The 16,690-nt window shown below is 39.1% G+C and overlaps 4 protein-coding genes across 5 annotated transcripts; all 4 read left to right on the top strand.

Annotated features, from left to right (window-relative positions):
* The first annotated feature begins 284 nt into the window (after window positions 1–284).
* Window positions 285–1,380, top strand: LOC133838754 (prolyl 4-hydroxylase subunit alpha-1-like). The gene is made up of 2 exons (XM_062269980.1): window positions 285–603; window positions 655–1,380. Exons 1-2 carry the CDS (start codon window positions 434–436, stop codon window positions 1,310–1,312), a joined length of 828 nt encoding a protein of 275 aa, XP_062125964.1. The 5' UTR covers window positions 285–433; the 3' UTR covers window positions 1,313–1,380.
* Window positions 1,381–2,547: 1,167 nt separating this feature from the next.
* On the top strand, window positions 2,548–5,687 carry LOC133838752 (prolyl 4-hydroxylase subunit alpha-2). Its single transcript, XM_062269977.1, has 6 exons — window positions 2,548–3,368; window positions 3,431–3,639; window positions 3,710–3,840; window positions 4,257–4,706; window positions 4,783–4,957; window positions 5,028–5,687. The coding sequence occupies exons 1-6, from the start codon at window positions 2,884–2,886 to the stop codon at window positions 5,048–5,050; spliced, it is 1,473 nt and encodes a 490-aa protein (XP_062125961.1). The 5' UTR covers window positions 2,548–2,883; the 3' UTR covers window positions 5,051–5,687.
* A 1,033-nt stretch (window positions 5,688–6,720) lies between these two features.
* On the top strand, window positions 6,721–12,066 carry LOC133838755 (prolyl 4-hydroxylase subunit alpha-1). 2 transcript variants are annotated; one of them, XM_062269982.1, is made up of 8 exons: window positions 6,721–7,083; window positions 7,560–7,714; window positions 7,842–7,992; window positions 9,021–9,217; window positions 9,293–9,382; window positions 9,497–10,065; window positions 10,140–10,305; window positions 11,624–12,066. In XM_062269982.1, exons 1-8 carry the CDS (start codon window positions 6,896–6,898, stop codon window positions 11,722–11,724), a joined length of 1,617 nt encoding a protein of 538 aa, XP_062125966.1. In that variant the 5' UTR covers window positions 6,721–6,895; the 3' UTR covers window positions 11,725–12,066. The 2 variants fall into 2 exon arrangements, with proteins under 2 accessions (XP_062125966.1, XP_062125965.1); XM_062269981.1 differs by lacking the exons at window positions 10,140–10,305; window positions 11,624–12,066 and having other exon boundaries at window positions 6,723–7,083; window positions 9,293–9,460; window positions 9,553–9,689.
* Window positions 12,067–12,364: 298 nt separating this feature from the next.
* LOC133838750 (prolyl 4-hydroxylase subunit alpha-2) lies at window positions 12,365–16,687 on the top strand. The gene is made up of 6 exons (XM_062269975.1): window positions 12,365–12,639; window positions 14,884–15,038; window positions 15,127–15,283; window positions 15,348–16,209; window positions 16,266–16,431; window positions 16,493–16,687. Exons 1-6 carry the CDS (start codon window positions 12,470–12,472, stop codon window positions 16,591–16,593), a joined length of 1,611 nt encoding a protein of 536 aa, XP_062125959.1. The 5' UTR covers window positions 12,365–12,469; the 3' UTR covers window positions 16,594–16,687.
* The last annotated feature ends 3 nt before the right edge of the window (window positions 16,688–16,690 follow it).

The raw sequence follows: 16,690 nt of genomic DNA, 5'->3' as shown, positions 1-16,690 counted from the left end.
TTGGAGCATTGTCGAATTTTTGAGTAACTTGATCTAACAATTTCAATGATAAAAACCTATAGTATTTAGATGATAATTTTAAAGGGTATAAAGCGCAATGTTCAGTATTTATAAAGAAAAATAAAATACATTTGAAATTATTGAACTCAAATTAATATTATTCTAATATGTATTTGAATTTGTATCTGTATTTCTAACACTGTAGATTTTTTCCGAAACCTGAAGCACTTAAATGCCTAATTTTTATTTCAGAAAATATAATTCTTAGACAACAGTTTCTCCCAATTTGAAAGTATACAGGGTATATATGAAATTCAAACAGCTGTGTAAATATTGACTTGTCGAAGTAGTTGAAGATGTAGTTATGTTTCGGTTCCCAAATTGTCATCGTGGAAAAAGTGGCAGTTGAAATTTGATAAGCAACAGCGTTAGAATGTTTCATCTGAGTGCGTTTTTCTTCACACTTTGTCTAGTCATAGGCAACATCAATGCCGAAGAAGAAGAGACTGATCCTCAAAGATTGCTTGAATTGGAAAAAGTGTTTGTGGAACAGTTGGAAGCTTACATGGCCAAAGTGGATAAAATAAGAGCAAACATCAATAGGTAAGGTACCAACTTTTAGAATGATGATGTGTTATTTAGAATGTTTTCAAGATTTCTAGCTTACGTGGACGTTGTGCACGATGATCTCGATGATCCGGAGGCGTATTTCGGCAATCCAATTAATTCCTTTACCACAATTAGCCGCCTTGTTAACAACTGGAAACGGGAGGTGATTGATGTTATCTTTACTGAATCAGCTGTCGACGAACATCATAAGCAGGTCGCTCAGGAGGTGGTACAAATGGAGATTGAACATCCCACAGAGAACGATTTGCAGGCAATGACAAACGACATTTTACAATACCAAGGGCAAAATGATCTGCCAACAGCAGAACTGGCCAACGATGTGCTCTACTCCAATAATGAGGATAATCAGAATATCACATTGACTGCAAGTGATTGTTATGCGATCGGTCGCAGTTGTCATAAGCTAGAATTATCTGATTTTGCCGTCGAATGGCTGATGGAGGCGCGTTCTCTTCTCGCCCGCGAACCAGTTACATTTGCCAGCATCAAGGATGTTCAAATACTCCAATATTTGGCACCTACCCTGCAGGAACTTGGCAACTTGAAGTTAGCCAATATACTGAACAATGAGATACTTAAGGCTGATCCGAAACATGAAGAAGCGCTGAAGGCGAAAGTTGACATAGAGAATAAGTTGTTACTAGGACGCCTCACTGCACCTATCGTAGAGACGAATCAATAATAATGCCTACCATCTTGTCACCTTTATCATATTTGCATTAAATTTAAAATTTAATGCATTAAGTTTAACCCTTATTTAAAATAATAAATAAAATTGTAGTTCTTTTTAGCATTAAACTTAATTCAAAATAAAGTAAATTCAATTATTTTCTTTTCTTTAATTTTACACTCAATCAAATTCTAGTTCTTTAAATAACAAAATTGGAATTGTTTGTTGAAGTCTTGGTTACAGCCACAAAAACCAACAATTTGAAGTCAAGCAAATAACACAAATGCTGCAGACCACACTCAAAATGAAAAGTACTACAAGTTTAACCCAATTACAATTCCAGAAATATCCCAAAAAAATAAAATAAAACAAAGGGCAGCCCAGCTGTGTAAATGTTAAACAAAAACTACAAAGAGCTTGTGGGTGAAGCAGCTGGATAGCATGAAGTTACGATGAAGGGAAATAAGTGCAGCAACAATTTCCATGCTTTTCCAGATGAGTTTTCGAGTTTTATGACCGCGCTTATGCAAGTTGGTTAATGGAAATACCTGGCGATGATTAAAGTGGTATGCGTGGATGCGGTTTCACGTTGCAATATTAGTTAAAGTTGCACTTAAAAGTGGGTGGCAACAAAATTATACAATTTTCATAGCAAAAGCTTAAGCAACAGTTAATGTGCCAGCTTTTTTATACCCGTTAACATTTGGGTAGAAGGGTATTATACGTGTGGTATTATATACCAAATATTGTATTCGGTATATATTAGTATTTTTGTGGTATGCTGATTTGGTATGTTAAAGGCATATTTGGCATATACCAAATATTGACTTCGGTATATGTTAGTATTTTTTGGTATGTTACTTTGGTATGTTTTAAGAATTTGGTATTATTTAGATGAGTAGAGGGTATCTTACAGTCGAGCACATTCGCTTTCTTACTTGGTTGCAAGTGAAAAAGAGTGTTAAAGACATATTTTGTATATCAATATATTACAACATTCGAAATATACCATATATAGAACATACCTTAAATAGTATATTTTAAATGTAGTGCTATATCATTATACCAAATATTGTCTTTTGTACATTTCAGTATTTTTGACGGTATTTTAATTTGATATATTTTTAGAATATGGTATTATTTAGATGGGTAGAGGGTATCTCACAGTCGAGCACAATCGATTATCGCTTTCTTACTTGTTTGCAGGTGAAAAAGAGTGTGAAAGACATAATAAAAAGAGAGAACCACAAAGTAATCAAGCAAAAGATGCTGATCGAGACTTTTGCCTTTTTCACCTTTCGCATGATCAGGCAAAAGATTTGTAGTTTCAGTTGGGCTAGAACAGCGAAGCCGGTTGGTCAGCAGCCTTTGCTTATATAATAACACAACAGCATAAGTATAACTTGGGCTTTGGCATAATTAAGCATTGTGTTTGTGTCGCCCATGAATAATACATAAAAAAACACAAACCCAAGAACCACACGCCAGTCAAACACACACAAAAAGCTAACAAGCTACGTCAGCCATTGACCCGGTCAACGAGAACAGCAACAACAAAAAACTCAAACATTTTCTTTCGATTTATGCAAATGCCGCCAGCAATAAGATTTCTTTGGCTGTTCTGCCTAGTTGTGGCATCGTCGCGAGTTGTTCTCGCTGGCAACGAGGAACATTTGCGAGAACTTGTGGCCACCGAGACTTCGCTAATCGATGCGCTGCGCGAATATATCGATGGACTCGAACAGCAGTTGTTAGCACTGAAACAAGAAACTCTCGCCATCGAAGAGCTCCATCAGCTGGTGGGCGATCAAGTGGAGGAATACATTGGGAATCCACTCAATGTGCTTACCATTCTGAAGCGTTTCCAGAGCGTTTGGCCCAAGCTCGAGAGGCAAGCGAATGCGACCCTCGAATTGGGCCAAGATATGCCCGACTATGAGATGGAATTGCCGCTGCCTAGCGAAGAGGAATACGAGACAGCACTGTTGAATTTATTGCGACTACAATCTGTCTACGAACTGGAACCTGCGACACTCTCGCTGGGCATAGTCAATGGACTGAAGCTGGGGTAAGAAGTCTGCACCCTTGTGAAAAGAATACAAAATATTTATGCTGTTGCATATTTTAAAGCTCGGCAATGTCGTGGAGCGATTGCCTGGAGATGGCCCGCAAGTCGGATCGCAATGGTGACTATGCGGTGGCCAAATATTGGGTGGAAACAGCGCTGGGAAAACTGCCAGCTGCTGCGGGCAATGCAACCCATGGCAGTTCAATCAGTGAACACGACCGAGGCAGGGTACAAATACTGGAGGCATCTGTGAATATGGATTACCGCGCAGGTGCGTACAAAAATGCAGAGAAATGAAAACTTTTCGCTGATTTGTATAAATTTCGCGTTTTGCTGCCCAGGCGAATTCCTGAGTGCTCTGGCCACGGCCAAAGAGTTGCTGCTGCTGCGTCCCACGAATCAGAATGTGCAGAAAGCCAAGGCCAAGATTGAACGGGCCATAAGCGGAGCTCAAACGAAGTCCAAGGCAAAGGTAAAGCGGATAAAACTATGCAAATTGCGTAGTTTTGTAACAGAAATTGCGAAAGTAGTCAGAAAGCTGCAGCGAAGCGTGCTCGACAGGCAAATACCAGGAGAGCATGAAATTGACTACTTGAAAGGTGTTCAAGTTGCTTTAGCTTTAACGCTTTTAAAGAGTTACACATAGTATATTCATATGCATGCCATCTACTCACCTGCTGATGTTGCTATTCGTGTGCTTCCGGCATAACTTTGCTGCTCGAGAACTTTTCCAGTCCTTCGAGTGTGTGTTTGCGTGCTTTCTGACTGTATAATTTTATTTTTATAGACTAGCTAACAAGCATCTATTTCTATTTCGATATTAGTATCGTATTATTATGTTGATCTTTTTATGGTTTTTTTTTCTTTTTTGTTTGTGTTGTTGTCAAGCTCTCGAAATCCGTTGAGCAGCTGCTTATTGATGAGCTCTGCCGCTCGGCCACCCGCCAGCAGGTGACAACAGGAAGTCGTCTATTGGAGTGTCGCCAAGATGTGTCGCATCTCCGCATGCTACGCTTGGAGCAGCTGAGTGAGGATCCACACATCACGCTCTATCACAATGTGCTCAGCTTCCGTCAGGCAGACAAATTGATTACACTACTCGATGATAAAGCAGAGCAACACACGAAAGTCGCCGCCACTTTTGCGCCAATGGAGCTGAGCAAACTGGGACAGAAAATGCTGCGTGGCATCAATTATCAACTGGCTAATGTTGGACACCCAGAGGAGCCGTTGTCGTTGCCATTGTGGCAGGCACGTCGTCACAGTCACGAGCACGTGACGGCCACAGAGGTGGCAGAGGCTGAGCATGTGCAGCATGTGGCACGCGCAATGCTCCAAGTGAGTCGTCATTTTAATGAAATGATTAGTTAATATGTCACTAATTGCCTATTATCGTCCCACCTCTTTGTACCAGCTACACGAGCCAAAGTTGGGCGGTGCGTTGGTGTTTCCACAGTTAGAACTCGGCGTGAATGTCCCACGGGGTTCGTTGCTCCACTGGCGCACTCGTAGCATTAGCGAGTCACATTCAAGACTGGATTACCGCAGTCGCCAGCTTGTCTGTCCCGTGCTGCTGGGCTCACAGTTGTGTAAGTGAAATACGAACTTCTGACTCTCATCAACTTCAACCGAATTTGCCTCTCTGTTTTTTTTTCGCAGCACTGTGGACCGAACTGAACTGAATTGAATTCGGACAACGACTGAAACCCATTTTGCCTTTTAATCTTTCGCTAATTGCCGCCATGAAAATAAACAACAAGAACAACGAAATAAAAAGTACTGCAATGTTGACATTTCATTGAGTTTCATTTCGCAATTCTTGGACTTTCATCTGTCATTAAATGCCCATTGCTTAAAATGGGCGTGTTCATTGTTTGTGTTTTTGTGCAGTTCCCTTGCGTAATTAAAGAGCAAACAAATTTCAATATTTATGCATCAAAGCGAGCAACAATTAGCATAATACCGAGCGACTCTGTCGAGTCAGGTTCTCAGGCTATGTTTGCTGTTCGTTTTCTCGATGGCAGCAACAGGAAATAGTTTAAATAAATATTGGGCCATAAAAGCGATGCGAATGTGACAATTTGAATGTTGGGCGAAACAGTAAATCAAATGACGGATTAAACATTAAAAATACAATAGCTGCTAGATTGAATTTTACTTGCTCGTTAATTAACGCAATAAAACCACAAACTTATCAAATGAATACCCTGTCATTTAGATGCAAGATTGATGGGCAGTTCTATTTTGGTAAATGATCTTAAATAGAGCAAAAATCTGTTGTGTGTTGTCATGGTTGACATGTTAATACCCTGGAATTTGAAAGGAAAAGGAGTTCTGAAAAATATTATTTAAACTTATTTCCATGTTTATTGCTTATCACTTTTCTTTACTTAAAGCATAATGTGCACATATTTATTATCTTAATCACATTTCCACTTAATTTGCCTATCACGTCTCATTAATTATAGATTTTTAAATATATTATATATTTATTATGCCAATAACATTAACTAACTTAACTGCGTAACTTATTGTATTTTATTTGCTCGCAATATTTTATTTAAATTTTCGAAAAAATGTTTTTCTAATTTTTTCGCGACATTTCTTTCCATTGTTGCGGTGGCAATTTATGAAACTTCCGCAAATTTATAAAAACGTTAAAATTTATATCAGAGCATCGAAACACCCAATCTGAATATTCAATAGAAAATCAGACAATCAGAGATCAACAGCATAATAAACTGGCTCAGCGTTTACCAACACTGCCCCCAAAAACAACGACGTGCGACTGCATTATTAAATATCAAACGACTCGTGGTTAATTAGCTGGAATTAATAAGCGATCGAATAAGGCAGCGATTTATACAAAAGAGATTGAGAGAGCTCACAAGTCAGACAAACGAAGAGAGAGAGCTGGGGGACGACTGTGAGAGAGAAGTAGAACTTGGGGCTGGTCAAAGCCGAAACGAGCTCCCCATGATAAGCATCACTAAATCAGCTTTGGCAAAGCCATAAAACATGCTTAATCGCCACGAAACTCGTATGCTCTTCATTAGAGTGGCTCATAATGCGAATAGTTTGTTCATAGACAAAGACAAAGACATCCACATTGAACTAGACAACGACAACGACAACGACATGGGGAGTTAGACATGTCCATAGACAAACATCAATTGGTTATGCAAATAGTGTGTGTGGTGTAGTTAGCACCCGGTCTAAGCTGTCGCCCGATCACAGCACCCAACACGCAGCATCGATTGTGCCAAAACGTCTGTCATCGCTGGTTTTATTCGACGTCGCCGTTCGATATCAACGCTTCGGGATGTCTCAGACGCCGAGCAACCCGATCAACGCCATTCAGTTGATTGTGAGACGCGTTGAGCCGCAGATCGTTGTTGCCGCCAAAAAATTAAGAATATAAGGCTAATCATAGTCTTAGCCTTAATAAAAGCGTAAATTAAGTATACGACGTGCGACGTTTATATCAAGTATACGCCACGCGCACACCCACCACATTTCAATTCAAGATGCGGGCAAGCGGTGTAAGGCTGCTGGCTGTAATGCTATTGGCCAGCGTATCCCATCTTGGCCAGGCATCGGATTATTTCTCTAGCATCACAGGACTCGAGCAATTGCTGCACACAGAGCACACATTGATGAGCGACTTGAATGCGCAGTTGGCACAGACGAGGACGATATTGAAGCAGTTGGAGAAGTGAGTACAATTGAATCAATTTATGGAAATCATATTCAGAGTTCTTAACTGTAATCAACTGGTTGTTGTTTTGTTTTCTGTGGGGTTTTATGTGTGTTTATGGTTCAGCTCGGGTTTCATAATAATAATAATAATAATAACATAAACAACAATGGGCCAAGAGTCTTGTAGTTTAACATTTAGCATTTCGCTTTCGTTTTGCATTTTCTGCTGTGTTGTGTTTGAATCGTAAAAAAAGTTTTATGTATTTGAATCAGAAATAAATTAGAATTAATTAAATACGCTGTGTGCGCTATCTAAACGCTTGGGATTTCTTATGAACAGAGGTATTATTATTATCGTTGTGTATGACGATCGAGCGTCACACAAAAGCCCAGAGACTCAGAAACTGGTAGCGACCGATTTATGATTAGAAGTTCTAAACTCGTCTCCAACAAATCCAAATCAACCAAATCCTAATAACCTGATCCACGCAGAGAGCTCGCCGCTATCGAGGTGGAACATGCATTGGCTGCAAGAGGCACCGAGAACTATCTAACCAATCCAATTAATATCTATCGATTGATGAAGCGACTGCACAACGACTGGTCACAACTCGAGAGCCGCGCCCAACAAATGAGCAGCCAAATCCGTAACTATCTATTCCATTTTTTTTTTTACCCAAGAGAGACTCATCAAAACTTTAGTAGTATGATGTTGTGAAACTTAATTTGATTTTGCATTTCCCTCCTATTTTTCTTGTGTATTTATTCTCTTAGATTTCAATATCACACAACAGCACTACGAGTTGAATTTCCCCAGTCAAGAGGATGTCGATGGCGCCGCATTGGCATTGGTTCGCCTGCAGAGCACCTATAAATTGGACGTGGCCCAAGTGGCTGCCGGCATACTGAATGGCATCAAATACGGGTGAGAAGGGGGCGCGGGCCTACCCCAAATAAGCAATAACCAGTCAGGCTTGAAATACATTGAGTACTACATATGCATATGCTAACTCACACTTACTACCACAATGCCAGGAGCGGTTTACGCTAATTTGAGGATTGAGCAATGGGTTGAGAGATTGAATGTTGTTCGAGGGTTTTGCATTTAATATGTAAGAGTAATTTAAGTATAGTTTGGTATCGATTTAACATTTAAATATAGCAGTCTTAATATGGAACACTATACACATAGATTATCTACACTTTGGCGGTAAATTCAGGAGCGGATTGCGAGCTTGAGGGTGGAATCAATGAAGTTGTAATTTGAATTTCCGTATTTAAGTTATATGCGATTTAAGTTGAGGTTTAAAATGTTTAGGTTTAAATGTTGAGGATTAAAATGTATATTAGTTTCTTATTAATTCAGGAATTATGTGGAAGCTGATAATAAGTCAATGAAGTTGTCATTTGAATTTACTGTTTTCGATTTTATTCAATTAACTTATCAAACTGAGTTTTTGTAGGCGACAATTTTATATTTAAATGTACATTATTTATGTCATAGTCATTCAGTAATTATGATTTATACATTTGAAGTTAATTTTGATGTTCAAAGTGCAGCTAGAGTATATGTGGACTCACAATATGACAACTAGCATAGAATTATTGCATCAGAAGTAATCTTTATGGTTTACTTATTTAGCTAAATATATTATATAGGCTAGAGCACTAGAAAAAATGGTCTTCAACACAAAATTTATGATTTATATGATGAAGTTGAAATGATTTATGAACTTTACACACTTTTCTTACATTATTCTTAAATCATCATTAGCAGATATTGTATTGTAGATATTTTATTATTAGTTCAGACTTAACTCCCCATTTGATTAGAATCCACCCCTGTATCTTCAACATTCTAACACTATCGTGTTGATATGCCCCGAGTAAAACCCCCCCGAAATCATATTCATTTCGTTTTTTGGTGTGCTGCCTGGCTGCCTTTATTTTTAGCACGGACATGAGCTGGCAGGATTGCTTTGTGCTGGGTCAACAACTCTTTGAAATGGAGGACTACAACAACACGAAAGTGTGGCTGCGCGAGTCCATGGAACGCCTGCGACGCCATCAGCCCGGCCAGCAGAGCTCAGCCGCTGAGCCGGCGATAGTGAACAGCATGGAGACGGTGGCAAAGAGTTTATTCCAAATGGGTAAGCAACGGATACAGTCAAGTAATCAAGGCGAACTTCATGCACACAAACATATTTACCAAAGCGATTTTTTAGGCGACTTTGACACGGCATACGAGCTGAGCCAGCGCGTGCTTGAGCTCGATCCATCGCGCATACGGAATTGGCACCTGGGGGGACAAGGCCGCCAAGCCGTCATCAAATCAGGGCGATGAGTCGGATGAGGATGCGGCTGCACAACTACAACAAACGGATGCTTACAAAGTGAGTTTCGAGCGATTCGATTCATCTTTCTAGTAGCTAAATTTAGACTCACACTCCTCCCTCTTCGCACACACTCACACACACACTCGCAGCTCACACAGGAATTCGAGCAATATGAAAAGGTTTGCCGTGGTGAGGTCATCGCCTCCCCCGCCCAGCAGCGTCCGTTGCGTTGTCGGTATACACACGGCCATCATGCATATCGAGTGCTGGCACCGCTCAAGCTGGAGGAACACCACTTGGATCCGCTGGTGGTGACCTTTCATGACATGTTGAGCACACAGAAAATCGCCGAGTTGCGACAAATGGCTGTGCCGCATATGAAGCGTTCCACAGTGAACCAAATGCGCGGCAGTTCGCATCGCATGAAGTCCGCCTTTCGCGTCAGCAAAAATGCCTGGCTCGCCTACAACACGCACCCGACAATGGGGCGTATGTTGCGTGATCTCCACGATGCCACCGGCCTCGATATGACCTACTGTGAGCAGTTGCAGGTGGCCAACTACGGTGTGGGCGGTCACTATGAGCCGCATTGGGACTTCTTTCGCGATACTCGCCACTATCCGGCCGAGGAGGGGAATCGCATTGCCACTGCCATATTTTATGTGAGTTGACATCTCACACACGCACACACACACAACTACCTTATGCATACAAGTAATAAATGCACTTCTTGCAGCTATCGGATGTGGAGCAGGGTGGCGCCACCGCGTTTCCCTTTCTCAACTTTGCAGTGCGACCGCAGCTAGGCAACATATTGTTTTGGTACAATCTGCATCGCTCCCTCGACATGGACTTTCGCACAAAGCACGCGGGTTGTCCGGTGCTAAAGGGCAGCAAGTGGAGTGAGTAAAACACTAATAACAAAAACAAATAGCGAGCAAAGCGAGGGAATGGAGTATGGAAGCTTTTTAAATTGTCTGCAATTATGCAACTCATTTGCTATGCCAAGCGTGTTTAAGCTCACATTTTTCATTTAATTGTTGAGCGTTTGTCAAGGGAAATTTGAAGTGGGTCCTTGCGGTTTTATAATTTATGCTCTATACTCATATAAAACACAACTAATCATAGCTTATTCATACTTGCAAAAATTACATTTGAATAGAAGTTTCATGCTGCATTAGAAAAAATACATGTTTAATAATTGCTCATCTATAACAATTTCATAAATTATAATATAATAAAATTGTTACGTTCCTCATTGCAGTTAATTGTATAGTCATTGTAGTGGTGGCATAAAATACTTAATCATTTGCACATATATTAAATTTAATAAAGTTTATTTTATACATAATATGCAATTGTATATACTATAATATGTAATTGGTCTAACATTATTCTAATAAATTATTATCATTAAAATTAATATAGTTAAATGCAAAATCTATAAATTACAAATGACGTTATTAATTATATAATTTCCATTTTATTTATTGATTCTAAAATATGATTTTAATAATTGTTTTTGTGATTAATTTTTATAACTTTGTGTCTACAGGAAAAGTATGCAATAGGTATAAAATATATACATATCTATATATAGAATTCTTAATCAGAAAAGCCGAAACGATATAGCCAAGTCCATCTGTCCATATGAAAACCTAAATCTCAAAGACTATAAGTAGAGATAAATAGAGCTTGAATTTTTATATTCGATTCAGCTTGTTTCATAGTTTTTCCATGCCCACTTCCGCCTTCTTAAATCGATCAAAATCAAATAACATGCGTAATTTATTACGGGTTTTAGATGCTTTGGTATATATGGTATATTTTGTAGTCTATGATATATTTTAAATGTAGAACTATGTCTATGTTATATACCAAATATGGTATATGATATTTATGGTATATCGTGGTATATTTTATTATATTTGCGGTATAATAATTTGGTATACTTTAAGAATAGTATTAATATGGTATATTTTAAATGTAGTACTATGTCAATATACCAAATATACTTCATGATATATTTTATTATATTTGCGGTATATTAATTTGGTATATTTTAAGAATAGTACCGTAATATGGTTAGCGGATATCTCACAGACGGGCACACTCAACTTTAGCTTTTTTACTTTTATAATTTTTTTCTAGTAGTTCTTTATTTTATTACATTTCTTTTAAGCAATTTTTCGTAATATTTCATAAACTTAATACTTACAGTTGGCAACGTATGGATCCACTCGGCGACACAGACATTTGCGCGGCCCTGTGACGTTTATCGTGATAATGAGATTTCGGAAGACTATCAGATTATAAAATAAATGTACATAAATATATATTAATTTTATTTTAGAGCAAATTGAGTATAGTCTTTATTTGCCAGCCAAACATTTAGAGGGTTAACAGCTCGACTCAAGTCAAAAGCTCAGTTTGAGTGTTTTTTTATTTCGCTGTTGAACTTGACTCAAAACAAACCGCGAGATGAAGAGATGAAGATACAAATGAGTTGCGACGCCTTGCGCTGAGATTTGCCGGCAATTTGAATAAACAAGTTCACGGGCAAAGTTTTAGCGGTTCATTTGCATGTTAGTGAGATGTGCTAAGAGCTAAGAGAAGCGCAAAGCGACTGCGAAGTATCAGTGAAAGTAATTAAAGAGAAAAAGTTATGGTAAATTGTTGTTGACTTGGCCAAGACACTTTCAAGATACTTGCTTAAGTCAACAAATTATGTCAGCTTCTATGCAAAGTAATTGCGTGAGATCTTCGCGGTCATTAACCTGAAAATCAAGCGTAGTCAACTTGTGCCTGTTGCTTTCTCGTGGACCATTTAAGCCTGGAGGGCAGTTCTTTGACCACGATCCGAAAATGCCGGCCTAAACGACACCCGCTGCCAAAGCTCAACGCTTATCCAAAGTCGAAGCTTTTTCGAGTCTCAAGATCCGCTGAGATCTGAACAACGAGCAGTTTCTAACGAATCGTCGCGCCGCGTAGACATCTTTAAGTTGTTTTAGAATTAATTATTTTTGCTTTTTTATATGTGTTTAATCTCGCCTGGGATTTGTCGTAATGAAATTGCTGACAACTCTGCTAATTACTTTGCACTTGGCCATCTCCAGTGCGGAGTTTTTCAGCTCGACAAGCAGCTTGGAGCAACTGCTGCGCACTGAGATGATCCTGTTATCGGAGCTACAGAATTATGTAAACGAGATCAAAGAACATGCGGAGTTACTGCAGAGGTGAGAATTAAGCTAATGATGCCAAGAATACAAAAAAACAGGCTGAAAAAATGAAAGTCTCAGCTGAGTTCACTGGCCAACAAAATGCTAGCTGCTTTGACTTGCAAACTAAATTGATTTAAATGAGATCAAAAAGTCGTTGCTTTGTTCCAACATTTCTGCCTGAAAGTATCAACTGAGTTTTCTGGTAAAAAAATGCTAGCTGCTTTGATTTGCAAAATAAATTGATTTAAATGAGTTTAATAAGTCGTTGCTTTGCTTTCTGCCTTAAAGTCTTAGCTGAGTTCTATGGTCAAAAAATGCTAACTGCTTCGATTAGCAAATTAAATTGATTTAAATGAGATCAATCAGTTTTTACTTTGTTTAGGCATTTCTGTTTATAATTTCCACTGCTTATCTTGTTATCTTGTCATCTGCATGACCTTATGAATATTTCAAAATTAATAAGCAACTAACGCCCACAGTCGTTGGTATTAATAATGAGGTAGGCAGGCGGCCAACGCATATGAGGCAGCTTCTTTAGTCTTTCGGTCAAAACAAATGGTTGATCGTCGACTTATCGACTTATGAACGGCCTCTCAGCTTTGTGCTTCGGATGCTAAAAAGTAGCTTTATTTGCTGGATTTGGGTTGGTTTTTTGTATGTGACTAAAATGACTAAAATGAACGGCCGCTTTAAGCATTTTTTTTTCATTTAATTACATTTTATTTTCGCATTCCCATCTAACCGGTTTACATTATGACATCTGGAGAAGTGTCTCGCCTAAGAGTAAAAGTGCAAAAACACGCGCATTAAATTGTTTATTTAGTTATTTATGATAATCTTGATCTGTTCTTTATTTACAACCATGCTAATAGTTTTCATAATGTGCAGCAACTAATTATGCATTTTGTCACATTTTATGAGCTGCTAATTTCTTTTCGTTGTCTTTTGTTTGACATATCTTCGGCAAACTTCTTTTTTGATGTTTATATTAAAATATCTATCGCTCTCGATTGTCGTTTTTATATAGATAATTGCTGCATGTTTATGCGATTATTCAGTTAAAAGTGTCAACGACTTGCCAGATTTTTGTATTAATATCGCATTTTAAAGCTGAAATGCTGAAATTTCATATTTCACTTTTATACTTTTGTTTATTCGACTGTCGCACGTAGAACCTACAAAAAACCGGCTTCAAAATGAGAAGCACCGTTAACAAATTATTAAGAAACATTCGCAAACGTTAATATATTATTTGCACATTCTTGATTTTATTTCGCAATACAATTCGCAACTGTTTACATCATTCAAAGTATAGCAAATTGTATAGTTGTTGATTTGCTATAACAATTTCTTTCTTTCTTATATGTGTGTGTATGCATCTATTGAGAAATATCTTATTGACCGCAAGATTGTTATTTATGACTGTGGGGCGATTAGAACAAACGAGTGCTACCACTTAATGGACAATATCGATAAAAATCGCAGATGATGTCGCGCGGCGTCTTTTTGCCGTTTAAAGTTATGGCGCTATTTAAATGGTCGATAAATGTTATTTTGCCAAAAAAAAAAAAGAAGCGTATAAAATATAAAATCATTAATTACTTAAAGCCATTCATAACTATCTGGCAGAAGACGTTCACTGAGTGCATCAGTTATAGTAAAACAAAAGAGATTTTTCGATAGCATCAAATTGATGTTATATGTTATCTTATTTATATCAGTTTCACATTTCTAATTAAACTTGTTCCATTAATTGTTTTGATTATGCAATGCAAATAGAAATGCTTCTCAGAATATTTAAAACACAATAGAAGTCAAACTTTAATCAAAGTATGACTAATTTTTTAACCAGTTGAATTCAGCACGTCTATTCAAAATTTTTAATAGTGTTTTCTAAAGTTCAGATCCATTTTATAGCCACTAGAGTATTTGATCTTCGCTAACCCAAAGCAGAAGCTTCTATGCTATGTTTTTTTTGTTTATAAACTTCTAATTAATTTAACTATGACAAAGTATTAAAGTGTTTGCAAATGTGTTGCCAGGTGAAAAGGCAACACCTGAACTTGGTCCCCAAAAAACAAAAACACAACGACACATGACTGATAGATGAATTATGTAAATTTGTGTTTATTTTTTTTTTTCGGTGGGTTTATGCAAATTGAAAACAAATACGAGTGCGAGAGTATGAAACAATTTAAAGTCTGATTAATGTGTAATATCGTAAATCCGGCATGGAATTCCATCAATGTTCTTTTGCAGTGAAATTGATGCCATTAAAGCGGAACATTTGAGCGCCTCCGATAGCATCGAGAGCTACCTCAACAATCCGGTGAATGCGTTTCGGCTGATAAAGCGACTGCACAGCGATTGGGAGACCTTCGAGAGCAGCGTGGAGAGCGAGGCGAGTCGCATAAGTTAGTATCTCAAAGACTTTCACTCTCAAGTTGTCTGACTAACCCACTTTCGGTTTCGTCCATTATCTGGCGACCTTTTGCACAATAGATTACCTCGAGGTGATTGCCGGTCACCGCGAGAACTTGAGCTATCCCACCAAGGAGGATTTTGTGGGCACTGCGTTGGCTTTGACGCGACTGCAGCAAACCTATCAGCTGGATGTGAGCGAACTGGCGAGTGGCATGCTGAATGGTGTCAAATACGGGTGAGTGGGCGTGCGTCATGTGGCAATCACAAATCAAACTACAATGACAGCTCATCGCTTGCAGCGCTGCAATGTCCTGGCAGGATTGCTTTGTGCTCGGCCAGCATCTGTACGAGTTGCGTGACTACAACAGCACGGTGCCTTGGTTGCAACAATCGATGCAACTGCTGGCTCAGCAACACTATGCCGATGAGGCGGCATCGCTCGATTTCATGGAGGCTGTCGTCAGCTATCATCAGGCAATGGGTGACTATCAGAATGCGCTCAATTTGATCAATCATGTGCTCAGCATTCAGCCGGAAGAGCGATTGCATCTGCTGGAGACGCGTCATCAGCTCGAGCAGCTGATTACAGATGGCGTCAAGCGTGGTCTGATGCACGAGGTGATACGTCGTCCCGGTGACTATCATGCCAGCAAAGAGTTTGAGCTCTATCAGCAGGTGTGTCGCGAGGAGTTGCTGCCAACACCGGCTGCTCAAAGAGATTTACGCTGTCGTCTGCACAGCGGCATAGCTGGTGAAATGAGCTATCAACCTTACAAGCTGGAGGAACTGCATCTCGATCCTTATGTGATACAAGTGCACGATGTCATTGGACTTCAAGACACCATTGATTTGCAGCAAGTGGCGCGTCCCAAGCTGCAGCGTTCACAGGTTTATAGCTTAGGTGGCAATGATCCAACTTCAGCCAAGTTTCGAACCAGCAAAGGCACAAGTTTTCCTTATGAGAAACATGCAGCAATGCAGCGATTGAGGCGACACATGGCCAGCATAACTGGCTTGAATATGAACTCGGCTGAGCATCTGCAAATAGCCAACTATGGCATAGGCGGTCACTACGAGCCGCATATGGACAGCTTTGATGCCACACATGATTACGCTCAGGATGTGGATGACACCAATCGAGTGGCCACGGGCATCTTCTATGTGAGTCAGACAACTGGAAAATCGAATTCAATATCTTAACATTTTATTCTTTATAGCTCTCAGATGTGGAGGCTGGAGGCGGCACTGCTTTTCCGTTTCTGCCACTGCTGGTTACCCCGGAGCGTGGCAGCTTGCTCTTCTGGTACAATCTGCATCGCAGCGGCGCTCTGGATTATCGCACCAAACACGCCGGTTGTCCAGTGCTGCAAGGCAGCAAGTGGAGTGAGTAGCAACAGAGAAATATATTTTAAACATAATAAATATATATTCTTTACTAAAACAGTTGCCAATGTCTGGATACGCTTGAAGGGACAGCAAGATGTTAGACCTTGCGCTCTGGAGCGCGATCATGAGATCTCTTTGCCTTTTAAGGACTATAACTAAAACAAAAGTATTAGATGATAATTAAAGTTTATTGTGATAAATATCAAACAGAGATTTGTTAGCTGATTAAAGTGATTTTATAATTTCAAATCAAATG

This window comes from Drosophila sulfurigaster, chromosome 2R (genome assembly GCF_023558435.1).
Source record: "Drosophila sulfurigaster albostrigata strain 15112-1811.04 chromosome 2R, ASM2355843v2, whole genome shotgun sequence".
NCBI lineage: Eukaryota > Metazoa > Arthropoda > Insecta > Diptera > Drosophilidae > Drosophila > Drosophila sulfurigaster.
The sequence above is the reverse complement of the archived record's forward strand: the minus strand, read 5'-3'. Positions and strand labels throughout refer to the sequence as shown.